The sequence below is a fragment of the Eumetopias jubatus genome, unplaced genomic scaffold (genome assembly GCF_037043125.1).
Source record: "Eumetopias jubatus isolate StellerSeaLion01/CBP00866 unplaced genomic scaffold, mEumJub1_p1.0 scaffold_3, whole genome shotgun sequence".
Classification (NCBI taxonomy): domain Eukaryota; kingdom Metazoa; phylum Chordata; class Mammalia; order Carnivora; family Otariidae; genus Eumetopias; species Eumetopias jubatus.
In genome coordinates this window covers 163,026,732-163,054,669 of record NW_028274809.1, presented here as the reverse complement: position 1 = coordinate 163,054,669, position 27,938 = coordinate 163,026,732, and the positions used below count along the sequence as shown (strand labels likewise).

The 27,938-nt window shown below is 39.0% G+C and overlaps 1 protein-coding gene across 8 annotated transcripts in view; it reads right to left on the bottom strand.

Annotated features, from left to right (window-relative positions):
- Positions 1–27,938, bottom strand: part of LMO7 (LIM domain 7) — a 192,468-nt gene that overhangs the window by 41,931 nt on the left and 122,599 nt on the right. The window contains exons 5-13 of one of the 8 annotated variants that reach the window (XM_088022207.1): positions 16,586–16,616; positions 15,676–15,789; positions 11,564–11,762; positions 7,954–8,206; positions 7,329–7,613; positions 6,739–7,017; positions 6,271–6,471; positions 4,458–5,177; positions 3,461–3,490 (exon numbers count right to left, since the gene is read on the bottom strand). In XM_088022207.1, coding sequence (XP_087878333.1) covers positions 3,461–3,490; positions 4,458–5,177; positions 6,271–6,471; positions 6,739–7,017; positions 7,329–7,613; positions 7,954–8,206; positions 11,564–11,762; positions 15,676–15,789; positions 16,586–16,616 — 2,112 coding nt within the window. Of the gene's footprint in view, positions 1–3,460; positions 3,491–4,457; positions 5,178–6,270; positions 6,475–6,738; positions 7,018–7,328; positions 7,614–7,953; positions 8,207–11,563; positions 11,763–15,675; positions 15,790–16,585; positions 16,617–27,938 lie in introns of those variants that run through there. The other 7 variants (XM_028106098.2, XM_088022209.1, XM_088022208.1 and 4 more) reach the window with 7 other exon arrangements.

Below are 27,938 nucleotides of genomic sequence, written 5' to 3'. Positions count from 1 at the left end.
TGAGGGCTTACTGTGTGCCAGCCACACTGCCAACTGGTCTACCTGGATTAGATCATTAAAAGATGCGCGCGTCTGGTTCTACCACTCACTAGCTGTATGTCCTTGGGAATGCTGCAATATCTGTGTCTCTTTCTTCATGTATCTATAATGCGTCTAATACCTACCAGTCTACCTCACAGACTAGAGATAGTCTAAGAAGTAACATCTAAGAAGTAAGGGATGAGAAAGGACCAACATGTAGAAAATGTCCTAAATATAAAATCACTGATTGCCTTAAACAGCAGGTAGAAATTCCATGATACTAATTCTGGGGTTCCTGGAGTCCCGAACTTTCAAAGGAAGATAGGGATATACTTATTTATGCATTTTTTAGTATATTTCTATTAGGTGCTGTAGGAATTCTCTGAAGCATAATCAGTACTAAAACCTGGACAATAGGCTTTAGAGTGACTACAAACTAGGATGATAATGTAACATAAGAAACTTTTCATTTATAGGTTTACAGTCTAAATCAGGTTTTCCCTATAGCAGCACTATTGATATTTTGGGGATATAAAATTATTATTTATTGTAGGGGGCTGTCCTGTGTCTTGCAGGACAATTTAGCAGCATCCCAGGATATAAAAGGACCAGATGGCTAGTAGAAAACCCCATCCCCAACCCATCCAGTGTAATAATCAGAGATGCCTGCGGACATTGCTGAGTGTTCCCTAGGGACAAAATCCCCAGACACTCACATCCACTTTATTTGCCCTTCCTTTTTGTTGTCTTAGGTGTCCTTACAGTTCTACAGAATCTTTTGGCCATAACCCATACATGAAATATACATCTCTTAGTTGTCTTTGATTAAAATTTCACCTTCAATCAGTTTTCATTTCCTGTTGATCCTGGCAGTAGACTGAATGGCTTAGTCCTATTACAAATTGTAACTACATACCCTTACAACAACTTTCTCATTCACAGCTTCTGCCGAGAGGCATCATAACCGTATTTTCAAATGTCATGGAACCATACAGACAAATCCATGCAACACAAAAGCATGCGTGACAAAATGCCACATAGAAAGCATATTAAAAATAAACAGAGTGACAGATGTTAAATGCCAACAAAAAGCAAGCCCAAAATGAACAAGCTAAGTCTTTAAGAGGTAATGTGCATTTCTCTTTCACCTGGTCCTTAACCAAAAGGAAAGCATTCATGTTATAGGCAGTCATTTTTCAATCACAGGATGTTAAGCAATAAAGATTTTCCAGGTAAGTATTTTAAGTTTAAAAATGGACATTATGTCCAAGAAATATTATTAAGAAATATCACTTGTTTCCTGTCATACGAACATGTCTAGAAACAGGAAATAAGTTCTAGATGAAATGCCTATACCCAATCCAATTTTTTGTTTTCATTGCAGCAAACCAGTTTAAGAAAACCATTGGTAACTGATAGAACACAGAAAAAAAAACCCATATAAAAGGTTTTGATGACAAGTGGTATGAAACACACTTTAGTTTTCTGAAGACGTATTTGCTTTACTTTCCTTTATCTGACAAGTCATGCATTATTCATCAGTCTCATTTTACAGATAACCTTGCTTTATTTGTGTTACCTTGGCACTACACTGCAAGGGGGACAAACTTTAAAATAAACAGTGTACCATGCAAGCAACAATCTGGAAATAGTCTACAGAAGGTATTTGCTGCTGCTAGCTAGAGCCAGAAAAATCCCTTGCTCTCTGAACTTGGCATTTGGGTTTCTCTTCTCTCTTCTTAGCCCAGTCATACAGGGCATTCCTATGGAGAAACACGGGGAGTCACTGAAATAGCTGTACATGTTCACATTCTCATCCAGTACCTGTACTCCATGTACTTAAATCCTCTTTAAGAAAAACAAACTGCTTCTATAATCAAGCCTTATTAGCGATGAAAGTTCTGGAAGTTTTCATTCAAAATGCTCAAAGCAGCAGAGATTTTTCATCCGTTAAAATAGCTCTCCTGTGATGAACTGAGATGAGCAGATGCTTAAGCATCATGCTGACAAGTGCCTCATTCACCCTCACAAATGAGAAAGCTTTAAGCCCTTGAGGAGCTGGATAGGGAATCATGTGCCTTCGCACAGCACACTGAAAGCATGCTGGTAGTCTGATTTTTTAAATCAGTGGCTGAGAAGTACTTGCAATTAGATGCCCTTGACTCAGTTAAATTTTGACCCCTAGAATGGTTATATTGCTTCAAATAATAATTTAAGTTAAGTTCCAAGGTTTCTACACTTTAAAAATTATCCAATGCTATCACAACTAAAAATTCTTAGAGATGACATAAATCCCGGTGGGGGAAGATACTTAGTTACTAAGGCTTAGGCAGATTAAAATATTTGACATACTTAAATTTTCTTCTTGTTCAAAAACTATTAGAAGTTAGATTCACAAAGTCAGAGAAAGTCTGATGGTAAATATTAAGATGCAGCCACCTGGTTATTCTGCACGAAGAATGAATGATTCTACAGTGTGCAGTAAAAAGTAAAAGTATGGTAGCATTTGCTTTTAACTCTCTATTACTCTAGAAACGGGAAACATTTCCAGAAAATTTTAAAAGATTTTAATTTTTGCAGTTTTGGGAAGCTGATTTTGGCTTTGTGACATAGCCATATTATAAATTTTTACCCTAATCAGGAATCATGAAAATGTTTCCAAATTCTACTAAGGGAAGACTAATGTCATCCCTCATCCCAACTAATAAAGCTCCCCATAGGGGCGCCTGGGTGGCTCAGTCGGTTGAGTGTCTGCATTCGGCTCAGGTCATGATCCCAGGGTCCTGGGATCCAGCCCCACATCGGGCTCCTTCCTCAGCAGGAAGCCTGCTTCTCCCTCTCCCACTCCCCCTGCTTGTGTTCCTGCTCTCGCAGTCTCTCTGTCAAATAAATAAATAAAATCTTTAAAATCAATCAATCAATTTCCCCATAAACAGGGAGTATATAGATAATACCAACTGTATGAATTCCAACTTCAAAGTGAATGTTAGTATTCCTTTTCCATCATAGATTTTCTAAAATTTTCTAAAATAACTTTATTTGGGCTTCAACATCCAGAAGTGAAAATGTTAGTCTATGTAGCAAATACTAAATTAAATATACCCAATCTTAGGCAAGTAACTGTGTTACTTTTAATCAACTCAAGTTAAAAAAAAAAAGAAAGAAAAGAAAGGGGGAAAAAAAAGACCTGAATTTTAAATTTCTAATAAAAACAAAATCTACTGCAGTCATATAGCACTTCATGCACTGAGCACTCAGACACAGAAATATTACCATTAGGTTGCAAAATTAAGAAAAAATTTCCCATTTTTAAAAAATTACATGCACAGCACACAGCATCCCCATTTAGTGACATGCCAGGATAGAAGTGCAGTGACATATTACATGAAGGACAAATAATATGCAGAGATTTTTTTCCACTGTGAACTAAAAAACTTACCCATTCTCACCATAAATCTTTTGAAAGAGTCTAAGAAATCAGAAAACCAAAAATGAAAAGTCACTTTTCAGTTGGTTACTTTCTAAATGTTCAATGTCTTTAAGATTCTAACTAGAGATGGACAAATCTCAAAAGGTTTTATCACATTCTTGATAATGTCTCAATTTCTAATTGATCTCATATCTCAAGGAATCAAATTAAGCGAGATAAAGAGTTTCCTAATTTACCTTGAACCAACAAATCCATAACAAAAAGCTTCCTGTTGCCAGGGATAAAAGTTAGATTTGGATCTACTGATTTTAATCAACCTTGTATTTGTCCATCCCAAAGTTCAACAAGCTGAACATCAAAATGGCAAGTTGCATAACACATAAATGCAGACACATTATTATCAAAATGGCCATAATTACATACAAGTAAAATTTAGCCGACAGCAAATAACATTCATGCATTTTAATAAAGTTTGCACTGAATTTTCAACTATAAAAAGTCATATATTGATAGTCCAGGAAACCTAGGTCAAAAACAAAAATCATAATTAAGTTAAATGAAATTTGCAATGCCATATTTTAAGGGAAATGTTTACACATAAATCCTATACTCCAAAATATGGGAAACACAGAAAACCAAACTACAACCAGACTGGTTCAGAAAAGCCTGGACATGAAAATATAAAGTCTGTAGACGTAACTGGAAAACATTTTCATGAAACGTCATGTTGCAGATAGTACCATAGTCTTCCTTGAGGCCAAAGGCAAGGTTTGGGTCTACACCTTTTTAAACAGGCCTCAAATAGTTTAGCGATGTGCAAATATGGAATTGCACTTTTTTCTAAGAAATCACAACAGGCTTCTCACAACAATATACATTTTTACAGGATGCTTCAAAATGGCTCGTGACATGCAGAGTTGGGCAATACAATGCCACTTTCTCACACAAGAAAAGTTATACAAGACCATCCATGACAAGCAAAATCCTTGCAGAAACACACTCTGACCTCTCGACCATCAGCCGTTTCTTGTGCCTAAGTCTGCTGGCCTCCCGGATGGCCTCCCACTTGCGGAGGTCCGCCTCACTGCAGGGACCAGGGGTGAAACTGACAGGAGGCACAGTCGTCCCCAGCTGCCAAGACTGGATCTTGCGAGTCAACATGTCATCTTTCTTCTGCCTGTAGGAAGGCACTAACACTCTACAGCTCTTTCTTTTTTCTTTGGGTGGGCGTGTCCTTTCAAGTACACAGAGAAATTTTGCTTGAATTTCTGGAGGAAGAGTCCACGGTTCAGGGAAAGGGACTGGTTGGTATCTATCCGGGGCCCCTGAGAGTGGCACCTCTTTATTCTGCGCTGGAATTCGGCGAACAATCATATCATCTTTTTCTAGATCTGGAAGTACAAGTTCACCTTCTCTACACTGCAGAATTATATCTCGCTCTACAGGATCATCTTGCTCAGAAAACCTTCTAAAGTCTTCGAAAGCCCGGAGAACATATGGATTTGCATGGAAAGCCCCAGTCTTTCTGACAAAGAAATCATCATTTTCTAAGTCAGGATCTAGGGTTGACATCTCAAGGTCATCTCTTTTACACCCTGGTGCAGAAGAGACATTCTTTCTGCGTGTTATGAGCCTTGGGCCGGCAGTGGGATCAATTTTGATATTTGTTTCAGAAGACAAGATGTCATCAGAGTATGTTTGGAGTGCCTGAAGTAATAAAAACTGACTGAAGCACAGAAAAGAAAAAGGAAGGGAGAATCTTATTAAGTTTAGGTAGAAAAGGTAATTAGGCAGCAGATCAACTAGCCCGTTACCATGGGTGAATTATTTTAGGGAACCATGGGAGAGATTCTTGTTTGGAAGAAAGCCTAGCCTTTAATGTCATCACCCGTGACCTTCTTGGATACCATTTAAAGAAGCAAAGGCAAAATGTACTTCTCAAGAAAGGTGGGCACCATCCAGGCCAACTGATGGGGCTAGAACGTAGACAGAGCACACCTCCCTCCCTGTCGTACACACACTTGCTTTCACCCTCTCCTTATTCTGTTAGCCACGGTGATGTAGTCCCCATCCCAGAGAAGCAGCAATGATCTTGCACAGAGATTGAAGAGTTGGTCATCAAGCACTTTATGCAATCAGGGAGTCAGCAGAATTTAAAAAAATAAAATAAAATGCTGCGAAGCTTTCAAAAAGACCCTGATGAATCTTTTCTTTGCCTTTTCCCACCAGACTTGCATGCCCTGGTGTTTATCTAAAAATTATTTCCCGGGCACCTGGGTGGCTCAGTCGTTAAGCGCCTGCCTTTGGCTCAGGTCATGATCCCAGGGTCCTGGGATCGAGGCCCGCATCAGGCTCCCTGCTCGGTGGGGCACCTGCTTCTCCCTCTCCCACTCCCCCTGCTTGTGTTTCCTCTCTCGCTGTGTCTCTCTCTGTCAAATAAATAATCTTAAATCTTAAAAAATAAGTAAATAAAAGTTATTTCCTTTCTCCACATCTCCATACAGAACACAACCCTAAGTTAAGGTCAACTTTTGCAAATGCTTTTTAGAAATAGTTTTCCCAAAGACCTGACTCTGCTCCCATGTAACTGTGTACTATCTTGTACATCACTGTGCTGAAGAATATTTAATTTTATAGACTTCCAAGCTTATCTGCTCCCACAGAAAGCAAGACGTTATAGAGTAGGCTTTTGCACTAAATATTATGAACGAGGTTTCAAGATCCAGCGCATCATGGTCAGAGATTAACACAGCAGCAGTCGCTGGCCCGGATGTCCCCGGCCAGGCTCAAAGCGGGCAGGCTCATGCACACAGGTACACCTGGGCTCATCCGCAGCACCGCGGCTTCTCCTGGCTGCTTGCGTGTCCCGGGAGTTCCTGGCCCCTTTGGTAGCCAATTCCAGCAGGAGTGAACGTCTTTGGCAGTTGCTGTCTAGCCTACGCTTTGCTTTTTGGATTCTACTAAAAATGGAGGAGCTTCTGTCAGAGCCCAAATCCTCATCCTCCGAATCTGAAGTCCTCCTACTGTAGAGTGATGCAGAGAAAGGAGGGAGGGAAGGAGAAAGTTGGAGGAAACTACAACCACTGAAAATCCTGTCATGCAGAAGGCTTCCTAAGATCCAGATCCTAAGGTTCAAATTTAAGCAGCATTATTTTTTGCAGTTATAGAAGTTCTATAGGTATTGAAGAGAAAAGTAACCTTTCTCTTTCCAAGAAGCACACACAGAATGCACCTAGCCAGAGTGCCAAATGAACACTAGGACAACAGAAACATGCACAGAGACAAACCTGAATCCCTGAAATTCTTTATACCATGGTTTGTAAGTTTCCCTTTTTATTCTTTTCCAGTTCACATCTTCTGGGATCCAACATTTGGGAAGAAACTGATCAAAAGCATTCCCTGGGTTTGGCATGATTGGACTTAGCTTTCGCACATATAGATCATCCTTTACAGTGTTGGGTATACTTGTCTTTTCTTCTTCCTCTTCCAAGTAATAAGAGGAGTTTGAAGTTTCTTGTACTCTTGGCCAGTTCTCCACATTTGTGCCCCAAGTCCTCCTCTCGTTACTGTTCAAAACATCCAACCGGTTAAGATACTGAATGACAATTTGTGACACAGAACAAAAAGGCATGCTCTCTGGCTCACAGAGTTTATACCACTGGATGAGACAAATTAGTTGGCACTCTCATCATTATAGTTCCTAGAACAAAGTTAAGGCATTATAACGGCATCTCATTTTAATTAGAGAATAGCTTGATACACAAGGGCCAAAGGTAATTATAAGATGTGTTAAAAAGAGACAAACTGCAAACAATCTGGGGTGTTAAGTATTAAAATCAACATCACAGACATTCTGATCTAGGAGAATTTTTCTGACCTCGTCAATTCGTACAGCCCAGTGGCTAATGGGTCAGCAGGAGGAAACCTTTGTGAGCAAGAGCTATGAGAGGTGGTTTTCGAGATGAAACACTCGGGCCTCTTTTTCACTTGGAATCTACGGTTGGCTAAGTCATCCAAAACTATATCAGGCAACCTTCGTTCATCCTCGGAGTCCGAACCACTTTCAGAACCATATACCTCCTTCTGACAGCAAGCTGAATTTGACAAATCCCACTCTGCTCTGCTAATTTGATGTGAAATTAGAGGATTCTCTGTGTGTCCACTGAGATCACTCAAGACAGGGAAAAAAAAAATGGAAGAAAATAACAGCTCCACAATGAAAAACAGAAGTCATCCAATAAGCTAAAAGATGTCAATAGGCGAAAGGCATGCATCTAAAAAAAGAACCGGCATATCCTAGGCTGACACTCTAAAATGGAAGAAATATCATCAGGATATGCATGACTAAAGATATAGGTAAGAAAAAAAACATTTTCATTAGTGAAATTTATTATCTATGAAATACATTTTAAGAACCATTCCTTTTCCCATATTTAAAATCCCAGCAAATTCACAAAGCATACTGAATTTTAAAACTCCATCATCAGCTTGCATCCCAGTACCTTGGAAATGTTCCATCTGCTGCTGGATAGACCGGGCTGGCCCAACTTCTTCTGTTGTCCTCATTTTTGTCAGGCTTTTTCTTCCGCAACGGCGCCGGCACATAGGATGGCTGTCTACTTTTATTGGGCAAAAAACGATTGAACGGTAAAGCAGATTTTGGTTCAATGGCTGAAATCCTCCGATAGGACATATCGTCTTTATTATAATCCTGCATTTTGGATGTAAATTCAGAATCTGTGTCACTTTCACAACCTATAAAAAAAGCAAGAGAATTTGCTTTACTCTCCAGATCATTTGTCTAACTGAACCCACACAGCATGCCTGCTTTGTCTTTCCCTTAGAAACCCAGGGCTCTTCTGCTAACTCTGGGGAATATTTTTAGAAATTTGTCATGAAGTTGTGATAAGATCCATTAGGAGGAACTTGCTTTGCATACTGGAGGCGCATGCGCTACATTCTTTTCCTGTTGTACATTCTAAGCAAATAAAGTCCCCATTAACCGCTGAACTCCTTTTCTTCCCAATCCTTCTTGCCACTGTGACTTTACATAAAATGTGTTGATGGAACACATATGACTAAAATGCAGCGACCGAGTCAAAGACACCAAAAAGAGTGAGCAATCAAAGAGTCATTCAAGGGAGAGTCTGTAATTTAAAATAAAGCATGACGTCTCAAATTTCTGTGAGGCAAGAGAGAAGGGAGAACATGGAAAGAGTAGCAGAAAGCACAATATCACAAATGGGTTGGCCAGATCCTTGTGATAGCCCTACAAGCAAGAGTCACACATCAGAGAGGAGGTTGGGACTTTAGAAATCATTTGGTCCAAAGGAATATCAAATCTCATTCCTAAATGAACACACACAACTCAAGGCTTTTTCTGAGGGTGGCCGTGGAAATATTGGGAACCTTGTGTTTGATCCCAAATCATTCAAACACAAATTCAAAAGAATGCACTTTGATACACCTCAAGGTCAGATAGATACAAATATTGATCTGTTTTCATAAAATACTAAGTCTGCTCTTTTTAAAGACACAGGAAGAAAAGAGACTACACAATACTACTACAGATCCAAGCTGAGTTGTCTCCCTTCTCTGCCCTTTTCTTCCTGCCCCTGTGTATCTGTAAAAAAAAGTTTGCAAATGTTGCTTGCTTCCCGCCTGTGCTCTCTGGGAGCATGGCCGTGCTCTGTACCTGAGGACCTGAGCGGCAGCCTCTCGACACCCAGAACACCTGTAGGGTTAACCTGCGGGGGAGGCGATCTGGTCCCCTCCCTCCTGCTCGCCAGAAATCCACAGTCAATAACACTGAGAACAGCCTACAGGAAGTGGTTGAACACGCCCCTGTGAGACCAGGAGGCCGGAACAGGATAAGGGAGAAAAGGCAGAAAGGGAGGAAGCGGCAGCTATGACCAGGAGGGTTAATAGTCAATAATCTGGTGCTTCATTTTTACCACCTCTTAAATACGACATTTTTTTTTGCAAGTAAGAAAGATCTTAAAGATTCTTGCCAAAATGTGTACTGTGAAATTTTAAACACACAGGGAGATTGTTCTACGTTGGAATTTTTTAAACTTAAAGTATTTTTATTTTTCAGTCCAGTGGAGTTCTCTACAGAGTAGGCAGATACTCTTGATAGGGTCAGGGGTTTTATATAAAACCAAGGAATGTGACTTTGCAATGCTGTTAACCTAAAAATATTATCCTAATGGTGGTGATCAGTTTGGAATTACAACTCAGTAGGTAGCAGAATTTCAGCACATGGATTACAAAAGTTTGATTGTCTGGGCAGCCCGTGGGCTTTTCTTCTCCTCCTCAGTCCTAAGGACTAAGTCTTTACTTCCGCCCTCTTCAAACAAGCTCTGCAGCTCCTTCCCCACTATCGGGAAGCAGTGGGGCAGTGGCCTTCTGCTTTCTGTCACATGTACCAGGCATCCACTCCAGCAAGTATCTGAGGAGAGGACTTTCATTTCACACCACGGGCCACCATACGGGAAGCGCCAGATGTCTATTTCCACACGCCTTCAGTCTTTGTCCCCGTTATTCTCTGTTGGCTGGATATAAATTTAAACATTGCATGTTTTAGGTTATCCAGTCAGGACAAAGCAATATAGTGCGTTGGGAATTTCAGCCTCTGCTTTTACAGCTTTAATCACTCAGATGAATTATAAACTCAGATTTATTTCCTTGAATCTGTACTGGTCATCTAGGCTATGAAAATGTCACACTCAAGAGCAGACAACCAACAAATGCAACAGTAAATATAAAAGGTTAACTCTTAGATAGCTATTCACTTTTCTTTTTTATTTCAAATGTCACTACTACTCTAAAATCTAAGAATTTGGGGGTTGGTTATACTTAATTTGTTGATTAACTGTCTTTCTCTAAACCAAATCCATTGTACATTGATTTTATGTAAATTTATATCAGGACAACAATCAAGATTGTTGATCACTGTATGGTGAGTATTTAGGACAAGTGTAATGTACTCTGAGGTACCTTGGAAAAACAAGATGTATAATTAATGTATAGAGAAAGCGGTAAATATGTTGTAAAGCAACCACAGTACAACGTCATGGTAGAACCAGGTGGCGGGAACATGGGTCTTCACTGTAAAATTCTTTCAATTTTGCTGAGGTTTTAAATGTTTTATAATAAGAACCTTAGGAAAAATTAGTAAAAATTTAAAAGTAATTATCCATATAATCAGCAAGGTAAAATCCCTAACAATCTAGCACAAATTCATGACCAGAACTCTCAATGTTTTCATGTTGACGGTAGAAGCACAGAAATTTACTGGTGGTTTCAGTCTATCCAAATTTGAATTGTTAGAAGTACATAGTCAGAAATTTCTGACATCACCCAATAGCCATTGGAAGAAGACATGCATTTAAATAACCGATTTGACCATAATATTAGGATTTTGAAAGAAGGGTCCTCTCATAACAGAGTAACTTTCATTTACATGCTCTTTCTTCACTCTGTCCTGGATTTGCTCTGGACTAATAGAAGCAAAAGAGGTTTTCTAACACCATGCTAGTATGGCTATTTGAATTATCAAAGTTTAGCATAATATTCTATCATGATAGGTATCAATCATTTTTGGGGAGAGAATTATAGAAATATTTTTCTTGCTTTTCCTTAAGAGAAATTTTTTATCTTTTGGGGAGGAAATTATTCAGGAACTAGAACAGACTTTTATAGAATCTTTCTTCTTTATGTGTAGATATATCCGTGAATAGGCCTCAGAGCACAGATTATTAAACTTGAATCTGGAGAGAAGAGAATTAGAATGGATTATCACTGATTTGAACAGGTCATAGTTAATGGTCTCCCCACTCTCCTCTAAATGGAAGGATAAAAAAAAGTGAAACTATTACCATTCTAGTGGTGATACAGTGAGGAAGGAATGAGAAAGGAAAAGAAAAAGAAAAAGAGAAAGGAAAGGAAAAAGAAACCCCCAATATTCTAGTCTCTATGAAAAATCCACATCTTTGTAAAATTTTTGCCCCAATAGTTTTTGCTCCATTTTTCTCCTCTCTACCATTCCCAACTTTCTCTTAACATACAAATAAATAAAAAATAAACTGACAGTCAAAAAATGCAACTCACCCTCACGTCCGCCTCTCAAAGTACTATCACAGGAGCAGCTTGTGAATGACCTGGACCCCAAGGAGTCCAAGCTTTCAAAGGAATCTTCTCGCTTATGGTTGCCTGAAGAAGTAGGAAATTCTCCACGTTCAGCACACCAGAGATCACCGTAACCACTGTCCCTGCCACTCCTTTTCAGACAGCTAGAGTCTTCAAGAGCCTAAAGAAAAGTTTTTAAAGAAGTTACCATAAACTTCCAAAAATATAATCAGTCAGGACTTGTTTGCAGAGCTCAAGTTGTGCTATATTTGATAAGCGAGGCAATGAGATTTCTCTGTGAAACGTAAAAAGAAAATCTGGCAAAAATCTGAGTATAAACCTGTAAATGTTTTCCCACAATACTTGGCACCTATGTAACAATAAGGAGGTATTTTTTAAAAAATGAGGTATTCAATATTATTCAATAAAAGAGTATAGTTTATTTAAAAATAATGGAACATTTTAAGAGAAGAAAAGCTAATGAAACATTCAAGTGCTAAAATCAACGATTACTTACAGTTATCTGGCAATAAACATGAAAGGAGTTAAAGCAAAAAGCCAACCTTAATTTTTATATCCAAAAGGAGGTAAGTTAATAAGATGTATAGTCAGGGCACCTGGGTGGCTCAGTCGTTAAGCGTCTGCCTTCGGCTCAGGTCATTGTCCCAGGGTCCTGGGATCGAGTCCCACATCAGGCTCCCTCCTCAGTGGGGAGTCTGCTTCTCCCTCTCCCACTCCCCCCTGCTTGTGTTCCCTCTCTTGCTGTGTCTCTCTCTGTCAAATAAATAAATGAAATCTTTAAAAAAAAATAAGATTATAGTCAGCCTACCTCCAGGAAATATTTGGAGAGTTTATAATAAAGTCACTGTAAGTGTTATGGATTCTTAACAAAAAACTTTAAAAACAGAAAGAAGGGCAAGGGCAGCAGGCATACACCACAGAATTCACTCATTTTCGTTGAGTATGAAAAACCTAGATCTGCCAAGAAAAGCAGACTTGCTCATGGGCATTCAAAATTTACTTTCCCTGAACCTAAATAAGTATTTGTTTGGCTCATGTAAGAGGTACATAAACATATGACAAACGTGATTAGCCATAGGTTTGTAAATTATATAGAACCTAATTTAGAAGCATAATTTTGGGGGTGCCTGGCTGGCTCAGTCAGCAGAGTATGTGACTCTTGATCTTAGGGGTGTGAGTTCGAGCCCCATGTTGGGTGCAGAGATTATTTAAAAGTAAAATCTTAAAATATATATATATGTATATATATATATAAGCATTATTTTGAATAACATTTCTCTATGAAAATGTTAATGGCAAAATAAAACTGGACTTTTTACAATGAGAATATCAATAAAATTATAAAGTCCTTAGCATAGTCCCAGTACATAGTAATCAAAGAATACCTAGTGACTATTTCCTACAGTGAAGGTGATTTTGTCATTAGTGTACAAATCAGAAATTCTAGCTGATGAGCAAACTACAAAGACAGTTTGAAGAATGTAGGAATTTCTAACACCCAGAGGTAATATGTGAATCTCGATTAAATCAGAATTCAGATAAAATAAGCCATGAAAGAAAGTTGACAGACAGTTGGGAATTTTGGAATACGGACTTGATATTTGGTGGTAGGGAACATTTATTAATTTCCTTCAGTATCATAGACATTGTAGCTATATGGAAGAATATTTTTACTCCTAAGAGATGCATGCTGAGTTTTTAGAGGTGAGAGATCTGTAATTTACCTTGAAATGATTTTGTAAAAACAGATGAATGGATAGACGTGTAAAGCCAGTATGGGAAGATTTTAATAATTGAGTCAGATGGCACATATCTGGGTATTTGTTGTATGATTCTTTCAATTTTCAATTACGAACATTTTTAACGTATGGATAAAGTTGAAAAAAGAATGTGCAAAATGCAAATTAGCAATTGTCCTGGGCATGCTTTTGGCTGAGATTGGATCTGTCGATTCTTGGTTCAACCCTCTGACCAATATATGAAGCACTCCTAAGATCTACTGGATTTATGTGAGATTTCATATAAATCAGATGTCAGACATCCTGGTGTTAGAGTTGACATCGTGCCATGAAAACATAAGCACCTACACCTTGTACCTCGTTTCCAAGGAGATGGGGAAGCTGGGCTTAGAGCTGATACCGCCAAATACTTCTCAAAATAGAAAGAGATTTTAAAAATTTTAAGTAAACCTTTCGATCCATAAATTTTCTTAGATACCTACTTGTTGAAGCTCAGAGTCCTTGACACAGAGCAAGATGATTTTTGACCTCATAAAATGTCCAAGTTATTGATGTTGGGCCACTTCAGTGATAAAAGAACCCGAGTCTGGCCCTGGTACCTGGTTTTTATGAGGATTTCCCTCTGACCAGTCACCTAAAATGAGTCACCTCCAGTTCATATGATGACTCAGGTACAACAGCTTGCCAAGTGTGTTTTTTAATCGACACTTTGGACTGGCCATTAAGCATTATCTATTTCAGTGTGAAACACCTGAACACAGTGACTGTTAACAGAACAGATGCAAAACAGTGATCATATATATACACCCTTCTTACGGCCATCCCCATTCCATAATAATGGAATGGAAACAGCTGTAGTTTTATCTATCAAAATGTTTTACCTACTCTGCTTTTGACACTGATGACAGGAAACGGCTTTGAATAAAGCATTCCCCAGCAAAAACGCTGTACTAGGATTATTCAACCTGAGTCAGACTGCCATAAAAAGAACCAAAGGCTGTAAGAGAGCACTAATACAGGAGCCAAAGTCCCATATTATCTTTAACTAGAAGTTTTCTTGGCTGACAAAACTGTAAGGCAAGGTTCTGCTCATGTCCCAAGCCACCTACCCATTCATCCGTCACAGCCTATCCTCTCCCACTGCAGTGACCAATCTGTTCATCTGTCTCCATCTGACAGCAGTGCTCTAGGAGGATGGGCCTTTTGTGAAGTGTTCTCCCAACATCCAGAACAACGCTCGTGCGGGATAACTCTATAACCTGAATTAACTCTTTCAAGAAATTTGAGTGAAGTACCATCAACTCCCTACAATTCAAAAACAATAAAAATCAAGAAGGAATACCTTAACCTTCTAAGCTCTATAATCTCATCTTTCTATGATGTATGTGGCTGGGCTCAGGCAAAAGTATTTGAAGATCAGAGCAGATGTGAGGCAAGGTGCTCATTTTCATCCTAACCTAAAATTTCTATCTTCCAATCATGGTAACTAACATTTATTACATCCTTACAATGTGCCAGAAACTAATGTTAAATACCTTCTCAGTAGAGTGTCACTTAATCATCATAAAAATCCATGGAGCAACTACTATTAATTAGATGATAGCATATTATTTTAGCTACCTATTTTCTTCTGAGCACTGCAAATTCCCCTGGATAAATATCCCCCTAAAAAAAGTTAATTTTCCCATTTGGATCTTATAAATGAAAATCTGATACAACTATGGTCAGCCCTAGCACTGGACTCTCCTCAAACAATCCTTAAGCATTCAAAAGCTGCAACATAGACTCCAAGATATAAAGGACTAGAAATGTGTCTGAAACAAAAGATTCTAATTTAAACCCCTTAGCACATTTCACGTAACAGCATTTACTGCTCTCTAGGAAATAGAAGCAATATGGCAGAATCATGGGGAAACTGGAGTATGGGCATCAGAGATATAATAACCCAGGGCAGGATATTAGGATAGAGAAACTGAGTAACTTCCACACATAATAATAGTCCTAAAGCACTCTCTATTACAGGTTGAGTTTCTACGGTAGAAAGAGTTAAGTTAGATCAAGTGCCTTAGAAAGGAAGCAAATGAGTAGGTCATTGAATTACTTAAAATTAAGAAATAAATACCTAGACTCACTCACTCCTTGGCGGGGGCATATAAAGCCAGCAAATAAATAACCCAGCACAATCTAGAGTGAAGCAAAGGTAATAGGAGCTGCCATATTTGTTGGAATAGGGGAAGAAGGAAGAGGAGAAGTGGAAGGAAAGGAACACAGGGAGGTGGGGAAAGCGGTAGTGTGAGGAACAACAGTCATCTCATCCAGATGTGGTTTCCTTACCTTAGTCAGAGCTTGTCCTAAAAGATTCTCAAAGGCTTTCAAATTAAGATAGGGTCCATGATAGTATGGGTTACTTTGTGCTTTTCTTCCCAACCAGTACAGTGTTATCAAAACCTTGAAAAATTCCACGAGAACAACATCAGTCTATTTAGTAACTAACTGCAAGTCCAAATGCAGGTGAGCACTCTAGACAGAAGATAACATATCTATCTAGGTTGAAAAGTGGAGTTTCTTCTACATTATATGAAGGAGAAGGGTCATTAAAAATGTTAATTATTCTCAGATTTCTGTCTCTGAGCACATTCTCAGACCAAAAGCTCAGATCCCAACAGGTATTTGTATACTCTGCTGGTACATATAAAGGAAAACATTGATGAAGAAAGCAAATTAAACTTTTAAAGCAATCAATTTTTCTAACAAACTTACAGACTGAACCCTTAAAATTAGTAATTCTCAGCTTCCTTAATAGGGTTCTCTTGTATTTTTCTTTCAAATAAAGCTGTCCCACTTTTAGAAATTCTTCTAACGTGCAGAATGTTAGGCATGTAAGTCTGCATTGAGCAATTACCCAGCGTTCTTAAACATTCAGTGTTTTTCTTTAAAGTCTGATCTGGTGGTTTGACGTACTCCTCTAAAGGACTTGAAGCACGTTCATTTGTCTTTCCCACCTTACTCACGTATAAGAAGGCACCCACCCCACAGATTTCACCTCCCCCTTAAACCCTGACATCAGAGAATATATGGTTTAACCTTATTTAAACATACTTTGAGCCCCTGAATGGCTGGCTACTGACAATAATTCCATTAGAAAAAGGATTCACAGTATATCAGATATTTTTAGATCCCACTGCCTTATTACAGAACATGTAAGTAAAAACCCATTAATAATGTTCCCTTAAATATAGCTTACATTTTTCACTCTCCTATCAGTCTCTTCTTGCCTGTAAAGAAAAAAGAAAATGCCTATTAAGTAATATCTATGAGCCTTAAATTATTAAGTAGAAAAATCTCATTTTTATTCTAACATTCTATGAATATTAATACTACCTGGACATTCAAAAACCTCAGACTGCATATTATCCATCAGAATTTTTCCATATTCAATGATTTCATGAAATAGAATGGTCCATTTTCTATAAAAAGCAAGTCTCTTTTTCTCATTTTTTTATTACAGTCTGATTTTTTTTAATGCATTATTTGCATTTTTTGTATTTTCATTTTAAACAGTGTTTAAACCCACTCAAAAGTGGGGCAGGCCAGTGTGCCTCATGGCACAAAAATCAGGAAAAAACAAAAACCTTAAAGAACAGGGGGGAAGTTTTGCATGGAGTTTTCTTTTCCATCATCCATGGGTTTTTCACCCAAGTTCCTCCGAGCAAAATGCTCAGAGGTCAAGGTCCTGCAGATATTAAGAATTACAGTTTTAAAAATGGCCATGAATCTCTGCCTGAAGAGATTTCACTCTGTCACAAGAATCATGAGTTTTCCCCCCTCACCTGTGAAAGGGCATGATATTTATGGGAGAAGGTAAAAGGAGGCTGATGTCACCACAGTATTGAAGAAGCAACATCAGTTATTTAACAAGGGGTCACCCTAAACTAATGTGCTTCCCGTCACCAGACGCACTGAAGCAAGATCGTTGCTAATTCAGAGACTGGAGAAACCAGAACCAGGTGACCTCTAAGGTGGCTTTCTAGCCTAAAAGTCTGTAAGTGGTATATTTTCCAGATAAAATGTATATACATATATGTCATGTGTATATAGGAGAGACATAAAATACACATCTAACATATAAGACCTGTATACAGAAAAGAAAAAGGGGAGAGAATGAAGACACAAACATTTAACTTAACTTTCAAAGAATCAGTGAGACAGCTAATGGCCATTCCTTTCTATAAAACAAGCATGAAGGGAAATGGACCTTAGAACAACATGTACGTCCTACCTACGCCAAAAGAGGACAAAAATAAAATCCACAAGTTCTCACACTACTGTGGAAATGTAAATTGGTGCAACGACTTTAACTTTTAATCCATTTGGTAATAATTATAAAAGCTGAGTATATGTGTATTCTAGAACCCAGGAATTCCAATCCCAGGTATATACTCAATAGAAATGCTTACGTATATTCACCAAAAGTCATATATGAGAAGGTTTATGGAAGCACCTTTCATAATAGAATAATCTGGCAGCTGCATATATGTCTTTAACAACAGAATGGATAAATTACGGAATACCCACAATGAAATATTATATGGCCACAAGAATGAGCAATCCGCAACTGCATGTAACCATATGACTCAGTCTAGCAATGAGAAGCCAAAGCAGTCAGACACAAGCAGTACAGATTGTCATTTTCATTCATAGGAAGTACAAAAACAAAGATATGATGCTAAAAGAGTGGTTACCCTTGTGGGGAAGGATGGTGGAAAGATTAGAAAAAGGAGGGGGACACTAATATTTCTCTTTATTTTGAACTGTAAGCTGGCTACCCAAGTGTGTTCTGTCTCTGAAGTCTTTGAATTGTACACTTATAATGCATATCATTTATATATGTATATTACACTTCAAAAAAGTAAATTAAAAGAATAAACTGTACAGCCTAAGTGCTCAAATCATAGCTTATCTCCTAAGTAAAATCACCTTATAAAAATCAAGATTTAATTTTGGAAGTAGTTAATGGAGGGTGATTACTAAAAACTGACCATAAAAAATAACACATAGGGTTGTAAAATAGATAGCTTCTTTTTAGAAGAATGATCAACACACACACCACAGAAATTAAATTAGCCAAAGCACAAAAGAACCATTAATACTCAATGCCAAGGACAGATTGCTGAAAATTGCCATTCCACTGAAAGTGGGATGATTTGAGTGGAATGCTATCATAAGTACACTGAGGGCAAAAGAACAACAGAGTGCTCTTGAACCCCTGACCTCCTTTCCACATCCGTCCATAAAGGTTTCTATTCCAACACACTCCTTTGCCATTTACTATTTATTACGATAAAGCAATCACTATAAATACAAGGTATGGTCTATTCTGTAATAAACACAATAAGCAGTAACTTTGGCACTGTAACCTTTTACACACTGTACATTCCCTTCTAAGTATGAGCATTTATGATGTGTTCTTGAACACAGTGATACGTAGGCCAGCCAAATTAGTATCCTATCACTGAAATGCAGTGCCAGGAATTCAAGTAGTCAATGATTTGCTAGAGTCAACAGAGGCCAATCTCCGACACGTAACAAATACATCTCACTGGATGGAAGTCAGTAACCACGTGGCTTCTTTGCCTTCTGTGGCCACTGGGCCCAACCCAAAGCCTTTTAAATAGAACAGGCTTGAGGGGAAGCTCATGCTAACACCGACTTTCCATGAGCCAACCAAGTTACTGCCCAACACAACAGAACCAAAAACAAGGAAGCCCAATCTACAGAGTTGGCTAATTCCTCCATAAACATTTCAAGAGTGAACAAGCTAGGGCACCTGGGTGGCTCAGTCGGTTAAGCAACTGCCTTCGGCTCAGGTCATGATCCTGGAGTCCCGGGATCGAGTCCCGCATCAGGCTCCCTGCTCGGCGGGGAGTCTGCTTCTCCCTCTGACCCTCTTCCCTCTCGTGCTTTCTATCTCTCATTCTCTCTCTCTCTCTCTCAAATAAATAAATAAAATCTTTAAAAAAAAAAAAAAGAGTGAACAAGCTATAAGGCCATGTTTAAGAGCATGGGCTTCAGGTCAGATCTAGATCCTGCTAACTATGTTCATCCGAGCACTTTCACTCTCACAAACTTCCGTTTCCTTCTGATGAAACTGGGGACAATGCTCCCCAGTTTAGTAGATTAGGAGAAAATGTCCACAGGCACTTAGCAGAATCCCTAACCTCATGGTAAGTACTCATCAAGAAGCAGTCATCACTAGACTAGAAGCGATGTGAGGGTAGGGCCCACTTATTCACCACGCTGCACACAAATGCTTCCTTGTGAAGCCATGCTGGACCCAAATATTTAAAATTGCAACCAGCCTGTCTGACACTCCCTATCTCTCATCTCTGCTTTATTTTTGTACTTCTAACCATCTACTTCATGTATTCATTATGACTCTCCTCCACCAGAATCCAAAAGGATTTTTGTGTTTTTGTTTATTGCCATATCCCAGGTGTCTTAGGACAGGTCTACCACCTGGCAGCCACATAATATTTTAGTAACAATGCCTAGCACAGTGCATGGTACACAGATGCTCTCAAATATTGACTGAATATATTTATTTAGCGTGCAGAAATGTAAGTTAGCAAGAGAAAGCCTAAAATGATAAAAGCTCAGGAGATTCCTAATAAATATTCAAGATCTCAAACAACAGTTAAATTGCACTAGCTTGCTTAAAACATATCCAATTGACTCAAATTGTGTTGATACCCATAATGGGGCTTCTTTCTTAAAATACTACCTTTAAAATTGCAACAAAAGGGAATTCTTTACAATTGTACATCAATAAGTCAAAAAAAGGCAGAGGTTCAAAAACAAAAAGACCAACTTCAGAGTGCTAAGTACAAAGATGAAGTGCTAGTCTCTGCAATGAAAAGCTTCCCAGCAGAGCTCGGAAAGACAAAAGCCAAAGAATCTAAACCTTCCTTGAAACCCAAATTTACCATAAAAAGGGATAGAGATGAAACATTAATAGTTTCAAAGAATTATTCCATTGTCTATGTTGCCAGCCTTTCCATACATTAATTTTTGAACATTGCATTTAATATTCAAAAAATCACAAGTATAACGCAGATATAATCTTCCACTGTTAATGAAATAGCTCCGGTAATTTCTTCGCAACCTGACAAAGGGCCAGAAAACATATGCCAATCACAGACCTCAGAACCTTCTGCCGGAGGTCAGGAAGAAAAGAGGCACAACCTCTCAAGTGAGCCCATCAGCGAACACATCCATCTGTAACTACCTTATCCTAATAGCTTCTGGTATATTTCTAACCAGGAAGCTCTAGGTCTGATTCCTCCTTTCTTTATCTGAAGCTATTTTAAAATACTAGTGTGTATCATCAATCAAGAGGACCACCTTTAAGCAAAGGGAAGTAAAATCCACATGGATGTTCTAGCTCTCTTCCAGAGATCCCCATGCCAGGTTCTTCCATGAAGAGCCAGCTTCGCTAAGGGGGCAGGCTCTGGGGTCCCACCTCTGGCGGCAAATTCTGGCTCCGCTTTGACTAGCCCTGAGAACTCGGTCATGTATGGAAGTCTCATAGTCCCACCTAGGAACAACGTACCAGTCTTGCTGGGCTTAAATGAGAAATTTAAGAAGCGCTTAACTGAAGCAGATCTGTCAAGGAGACACTTCAAAACTATCCTCCAATTATCCATCCCAACCAAACAGCGTGGGGGAAGAGAAATGGCCAGAGGACAGTCCAGTTTCACCACACATAACGTGTTTCCCTGGAAGAGACATTTCTGTGAAGCACAATCCAAGACACTCTCATGCTATGTTTTCTTTGCCCTCTTGCCACGGAAAGCTTTGAACAAGAAAATATTTCTAGAATAAGGTCAAAGAGCAAGGCAAACTGCTGTGGTATTACTATCACTGGCCAAACAGCTATACTGGCATCAAGCCAGCCCTCCTGATCCGTCCTTTTTCTAACAGAAACTGCCTTGGCCAACCCTCAAATTGTCCAAATGCTCAAAATCACAGAAAAAAAAACCCAAAAAACAAAAAGTTCCTACATGGCCAAAATCTATCTCCCTGATATCTGATAACATAGTTTGGGAACAAAGGATGAAATTATAATTTTATTATAGCTTGGGGCAGCCAGCTGTGTTCTAGGACTTCATCAAAAGTATTTCCAAATACCTTCTATTTATCCGAAGAGCTAACCCCGGCCCACATGCATGGGCCCGCCCACCACGGCCTTGCCCATCATCTCTTCCGGTAGACTGCAGAGCACTGGAGCATGCCTGACTCACGGTTGTATCTCTGGAATCAGCCACAGGCCTGAATTCAATGCGTTTATGTAGAAGTTACTTAAAGCCACTCACAAAGCCAGTCCAGCAGATGAAGGACCAAGAGACGGAGAGGATTTTTCACCAAATCAGGTAAAATTTCATAGTTTTAAACACCTATCCTATTAAACACCTATTCTCTCTGTTCCTGCCCCATATCTCGATACACCTTTTCTTCAAGGTACCAACTCCCTCATTTGCAACAGTGAAAGGTCCAATCTCCCCATGCTCTGCCACAATATCATAGTCCCCAAAGAACTGAACATTCCATGCTCCAAAATCATCTTTCCTCCCCCAAATCCCAGCCCCCATCCTCTCCAAGCCTTCACCAATTGGTAAAGATAAAATAGAGTTGTCTCACTGAATCATCAAGGAAACATGATTAAAAATTCATGCTGGAACGTCTTACAGAGTGGCATTATTTTTCCCTCAGGTACCGGCGGTGGGGTGGGGGGAGACTTCCCCGCATCCTAATAGGAAAGATGAGAAGTGTGGTCTCACCTGCCACTCCAAGTTTCGCTGGCTAATAAGGAATCTGGAATTCTCTATGGCGCTCAAGTATAGCTTCCTACCCCACCCATCTCTTCCCTGCCACACATACTCATCCTTCTTTTGGCCCCTAATCCTACAGCCCTATAGTCCTCCTTTCTTGGCCCAGAATAAGCTTCCACCTTTGTTCCTCAGAACAACTGCAACTCACTGGGTGATTTTGTCCCCAGGCATCCACATCCACTTCCTGAGGCAACTTGCCAGAATGAGTAATACGGGGATTCCTGCTAGGGACCCAACCCTTCTAGAGTTAGTCTGGCCCTGCCCTGCCTGGCACCAGCTGATCTGGATGTTGCCTCTTCGGAAACCAGGCTGATGTTACAGAAACTGGACTCACAAGATACTTGGTTGCTCTCCAAGCCACTAAGTAATCTCTGCCCTCCAGTTGTTGCCTATGAAGTCTGGCCACCTGTTCACAACTTTAAAAATATTTCAAGAAATGAGGCCCTGAGTCATGGTTTCATAAGGGGTCACAAGTAGAAGTGTGCGGACAGCAACCGCTTTCAATCTGTCAGACATGGGGTGGGGCACATTTGTGGCAGTGGGAGACAGCGGACACAATTCACAGCAGATGTCCTTCTCAGGACAGCAGCGGCATCATTTTTATATACGCAACAAGACAGTCGCCTCTACTGTCACGGGAGCAAGGAGGGAACTCTGAGCAACCCTAAAGAGTACTAAGTGAAATTTTCAGAAACATAACAAACAAATTCTAACACTACTGTTTGAGGAAATGGCTTGTTTTTATTCCAAATGCAGGAGTCAAAGAAGCAATTTAGGAATAGATCAAATAATGCTCCTTTTTTCTATTAACAGCAGCTCGATTTTTCTATTAATGGAAGCTCATGCACTGCATTATTTAATATAGAGCAAATACCAGCACCCTTCTCTAATGACTGCGTCAAGCAGGAGGAAAACACCTGTGAGTAACAAGTTCAAGATGAATTCTTAGAATACCGCACTTATTCTTTTCTTCTCTCCAAGTAAGCTGCATTTAAAAAAAATGAAATTCTTCCTTTCCTCCCACCTTCATCCCTAAAAATGAAACTGCATTCCAGTGGACAATCTTCCAGCAATGTTAGACACATGTGACTCACAGATTTTCATCTCCCATAGTTGCAAAATGCAGTTCCACCTGAATGTAGAAACTGTAAAAATGACTCTTGGGAAAACAGCATGAAACCTGGAGGTAATTAGCACAAAGAGATAAACTCGTGATTTCTGAACTTACCTATGTGAGAAAAAACTCTTGGAAATTCAACAGTCTTTGCCCTAGCAATGTAAAATGCTTTTTCCAAACATGACAATCAAGTAAGTACTTCTTGTTAAAAATAATTTATTAAATTTCACACCCTCCCACATGCTACTAAGAAAGGAATAAAACCGCATGCATCCGAAGACACTGACATCACTTCAAAAATGACACTGAGGCTGAAAGGTGGGCTTTCTCTCTAACTCTCAAAACCACAGATTCTTTGTAATTCTCTTCTACTTTATGGAATGTTTGCTATCACATACGGCTGATTTCACATTGGAGCCTCACACATGTATATTCCCTGTTAGACTGCAACCTAAAAACAGGCAATTCTCAATGTGGGACTGAGTACCCATCATGACCAGACAAAGTAGAAATGGGAAATAATTGGTAATTAGGCACAGAAGTAAGGTGTTCAAGCTAGGAATCTAGCTTGGAGATATAATCTGGGGAACTGTCAGCATAGAGATGAAATGTAAGGTCATAATGCTAAAATAATATCACCTAGAAAATAAGGGTAGATGAGAAGAGGTCTAGGGCCTGAGTTCTGGAAAACCCAACACACAAGGGTTAAGAAGTAGAGGAGAAACCAGCAAAGTAGACAGAGGCCCACCCCGTGTGATGGGGAGAGGGGCATGCCAGGAGTAAGGGAAGAAGGGAGAGGGGACAAAAGGGTCAAAAAATGCTGTTGAGAGAAGAGCTGAGGAATTGCTGGGAAAAGAAGGAATTTTCAACAAAAATCTTGTCAAAACCACTGACGTCCTAAAGATACAATTTAGGAGAATACTGAACTACATATCTCAGGTGTCCTTCTAGATGCTCAAACCCATGCTCAACATCAATGTGAAAATCAACTATAAGCATAAATCTTCCAGTATCATGATACTGGAACGTGCTAGGTGAGGCACTTTCAAAGTCAGTGTCTCTCAAACTGTGTACCATTATACAGGAGAAGATGGCCAAATTTTAACAGGATTTAAGGTGGAAAATTTTTTTGTGAAGTGTTGTCTATTTTCTTCTCAAGTATACACAAAAGCAAATTAAAGTTCTGAGATGTCCTGCAACAATAGATCCATTTTACTTAAAGTTTGAAATTTTTTTTCATATTTTTTGGCACAACTGTTATTAAATCTTAAGAGACACTGGTATTATGAAGTATTTTGCAACTGTGTTCTGCTTTAGGCTCACTTTATGCTTAATTATATAATGTATATTAAAATAATTGCCTTTATCAAGCACTTTATATTAATCATTGTATTGATTATTATACATTATCTCCTTTAATCCCCAGAAGCATCTAATGATTACTAAGTAGGAAATTGGGACTCCAAAAGCTTAAAATTTCCCAGTCATAAAACTATTAAGACTTGATGTGATCCATACTTTCCATAAACTAAAATCCATAGACTAAGACCGTGTTTGGGTATTAGTGCATTCACACTTTCCACCATCATATATTTTTAAAATAATTTACTTCTTTCTTAATTATGAAAAAATAATTGTCTCTATATTATCCTGAAATAGGTCTCTCAATATTCTCTCAAAGTGTTGGCTCAAAACCTATCTATGGCAATAACTATATCCTGTGTAAATCTGTCTCCCAGAGACAATGTCAGAAGCTCCCTATTACCATCTTTTCAGCAAAAGTTTAGCTATGTGTTCCACCATCTTGAACATATAACACATTATGGGATTCCACACATGGAAAACCACCAGAGCACTTGATAGAAGACTTCTAAGTAAATGAAATATATCACGATAATTCTCGGAGTGAGAGAACTGCAAATTATAGATTTCCTGTACTTCACCTCTGCTAAGCCTTTATGAGTATAGTTTCTGTAAAACAAGTACTCATCAACTATAAATAAGTAAGATTATAAATTAAGCACAAATAAGACGAAATGGGAAAATCTTTTGGTTTCCTGAAGGCACATTTTCTTATATTAAAGAAAAAAGCTATATCTTTATATATTTGTGATATATAAATATATATAATACCTTTAAATTTGTGAAAATTTATACACACACACACATATATATGCTTATTTTAGAGAGAAAGAGAGAGCAAGTGGGGGGAGGGGCAGAGGGAGAGAGGGACAGAGAGAGAGAAGGAAGCAGACTCCCCAATGAGCATGGATCCCAACTCAGTGGACTCAATCTCACCACCCTGCGATCATGACCTGAGGCACCCCAATTGAGATATATTTAAAGTGCCTAGCATGTAAAAATGTATTTCTTTTCTGATACACATGAACATTCCTGGTAGCAAAGCATAAGAGCACATACATTATTAGTAAGCTATCATACTGCTAATTCCTCAGCTGTAATTTACACTAAATGTGCTATGTGTGCATTTGGTACAATTCCATGTTGTCAAAACATACTAAACTATTTATTCATCCTACACATTCAAAAGTCCCCATATTGCTTAGAAGTAAATTATTCTCCCTTGCCTCTAATACTTGTTTCAAAATTTTAATTTCCACTATGGGAAAAATTAGTACTGTTTCCCCTTCAAAAAAAAACCCCTAGCCCAATTTTACCATTTTAGTCCTAAATTTTGCCTGTTTTAGATAAGCCTCTCTTTATCTAATGTTTACTGGAGCAATTCCAAGATAGAAAAAAAAAAAAAAACCTTAATTTTTCCACAATTTTATTTAATCCAAAGGTTCATGGAGGCAATATAAATTTAGAGTAGGAGGGTTTCTAACCTTGGCAGCATTAACATTTTGAACTGGATAGTTCCTCATTATGGGGGAATGATACTGTGCATTGTAGGGTGTCAAACAGCATTCCTGGCCTTATCCACCAGCAGCACTCCACTCAGACTTGCCATGACAATCAAAAATGTCTCCAGATATTGCCAAATGTCCCCTGGGGGGCAAAAGCGCCCATGGTTGAGTGAGAACCACTGTCTTAGAGGATCTAAGAATTTAACTAACTCCTCTTAATCAAATAAAGCACACTCAAGGTTCCCATGGGCTGAAAATTAGTGGAAAACATCATTTAATTACTGCAATCTAGAAAAAGATATCAAATATGTGAGCAAAGGAAACAGCCAAGCAATGACTAAACACCTGAGAAGTTCATGAAAAACTTACTATTAGATCCAAGGGCAAGACCTAACTCAGTGCCTGCATCGTAACGGACACTCAGCAAATACATACCAAATGCTCAAAGAATTACAACTTAGTATAAGCTAGGAGTCAGAGTTCTCATTACCCTGGAAAAATGCATTCAAGCTTGCTTATCCTTCACATTTAAAGTGGTAAGAAATAATGCATCAGGGGGCGCCTGGGTGGCTCAGTTGTTAAGTGTCTGCCTTTGGCTCAGGTCATGATCCCAGGGTCCTGGGATTGAGCCCCACACGTTGGACTCCCTGCTTGGCAGGAAGCCTGTTTCTCCCTCTCCCACTCTCCCTGCTTGTGTTCCCTCTCTTGCTATGTCTCTCTGTCAAATAAATAAATAAAATCTTAAAAAAAAAAAAGAAAGAATGCATCAGATCTTCATTTTTCTCTATCACAGTCATATTAAAATGTGTCCTATAAAGTCTGACCAACTTACATGGCCCTCCAATTAAACCTTATTTAAGCTATTATCTAATAATATATGAGGTCCTGTTTTTCATGCAATCCAGAATGGCCAGGTACAGTCTTTAAAATACATCTGTAGGGGCGCCTGGGTGGCTCAGTCATTAAGCATCTGCCTTCGGCTCAGGTCATGGTCCCAGGGTCCTGGGATCGAGCCCCGCATCGGGCTCCCTGCTCAGTGGGAAGCCTGCTTCTCCCTCTCCCACTCCCTCTGCTTGTGCTCACTCTCTCGCTGTCTCTCTCTCTCTGTCAAATAAATAAAATCTTAAAAAAAAATAAAATACATCTGTATATAAAATATATTGTATATTGATATTTCATAACGTACTATTACAGATTTTCCTAACTTAAACACAAATATTCCATCTCTATTTCTTTATTTTCTGTTCACAATATTGAAAATTTGAGTACTATCACAGACTGAATAACAAACATCCCCTTCTCCCAAAATGTCCACATCCGAATCCCTGAAATCTGCAAACATTACCTTACATGGCAAAAAGGATTTTGCAGGTGATTAAGTTAAGGATTTTGAGAGGAGGAGATATCCTGGATTATCGAGTTGGGCCCTAAAGGTAATCCCAAGTGTCCTGATGAGAGAGAAGAAGAGGAAGGCTTGACTACTAGAGGAGAAGGGGATGGGACCACAGAGGCAGAGACTGGAATGTGCAGCCAGCGGCCAAGGAATGCCTTCTGCCTCTAAAAGTCAAAGAGGCAAAGAACAGATTCTCCCTCTAGAGCCTCAAGAAAGAACCTGAACTGCTGACACCTTGATTTGAGTCCCTGAAGACTCATTTTAGACATGTGACCTCCAGAACCATGAAAAAAATATACTTGTGTTGCTTTAAGTCACTAAACAGTGGCCAC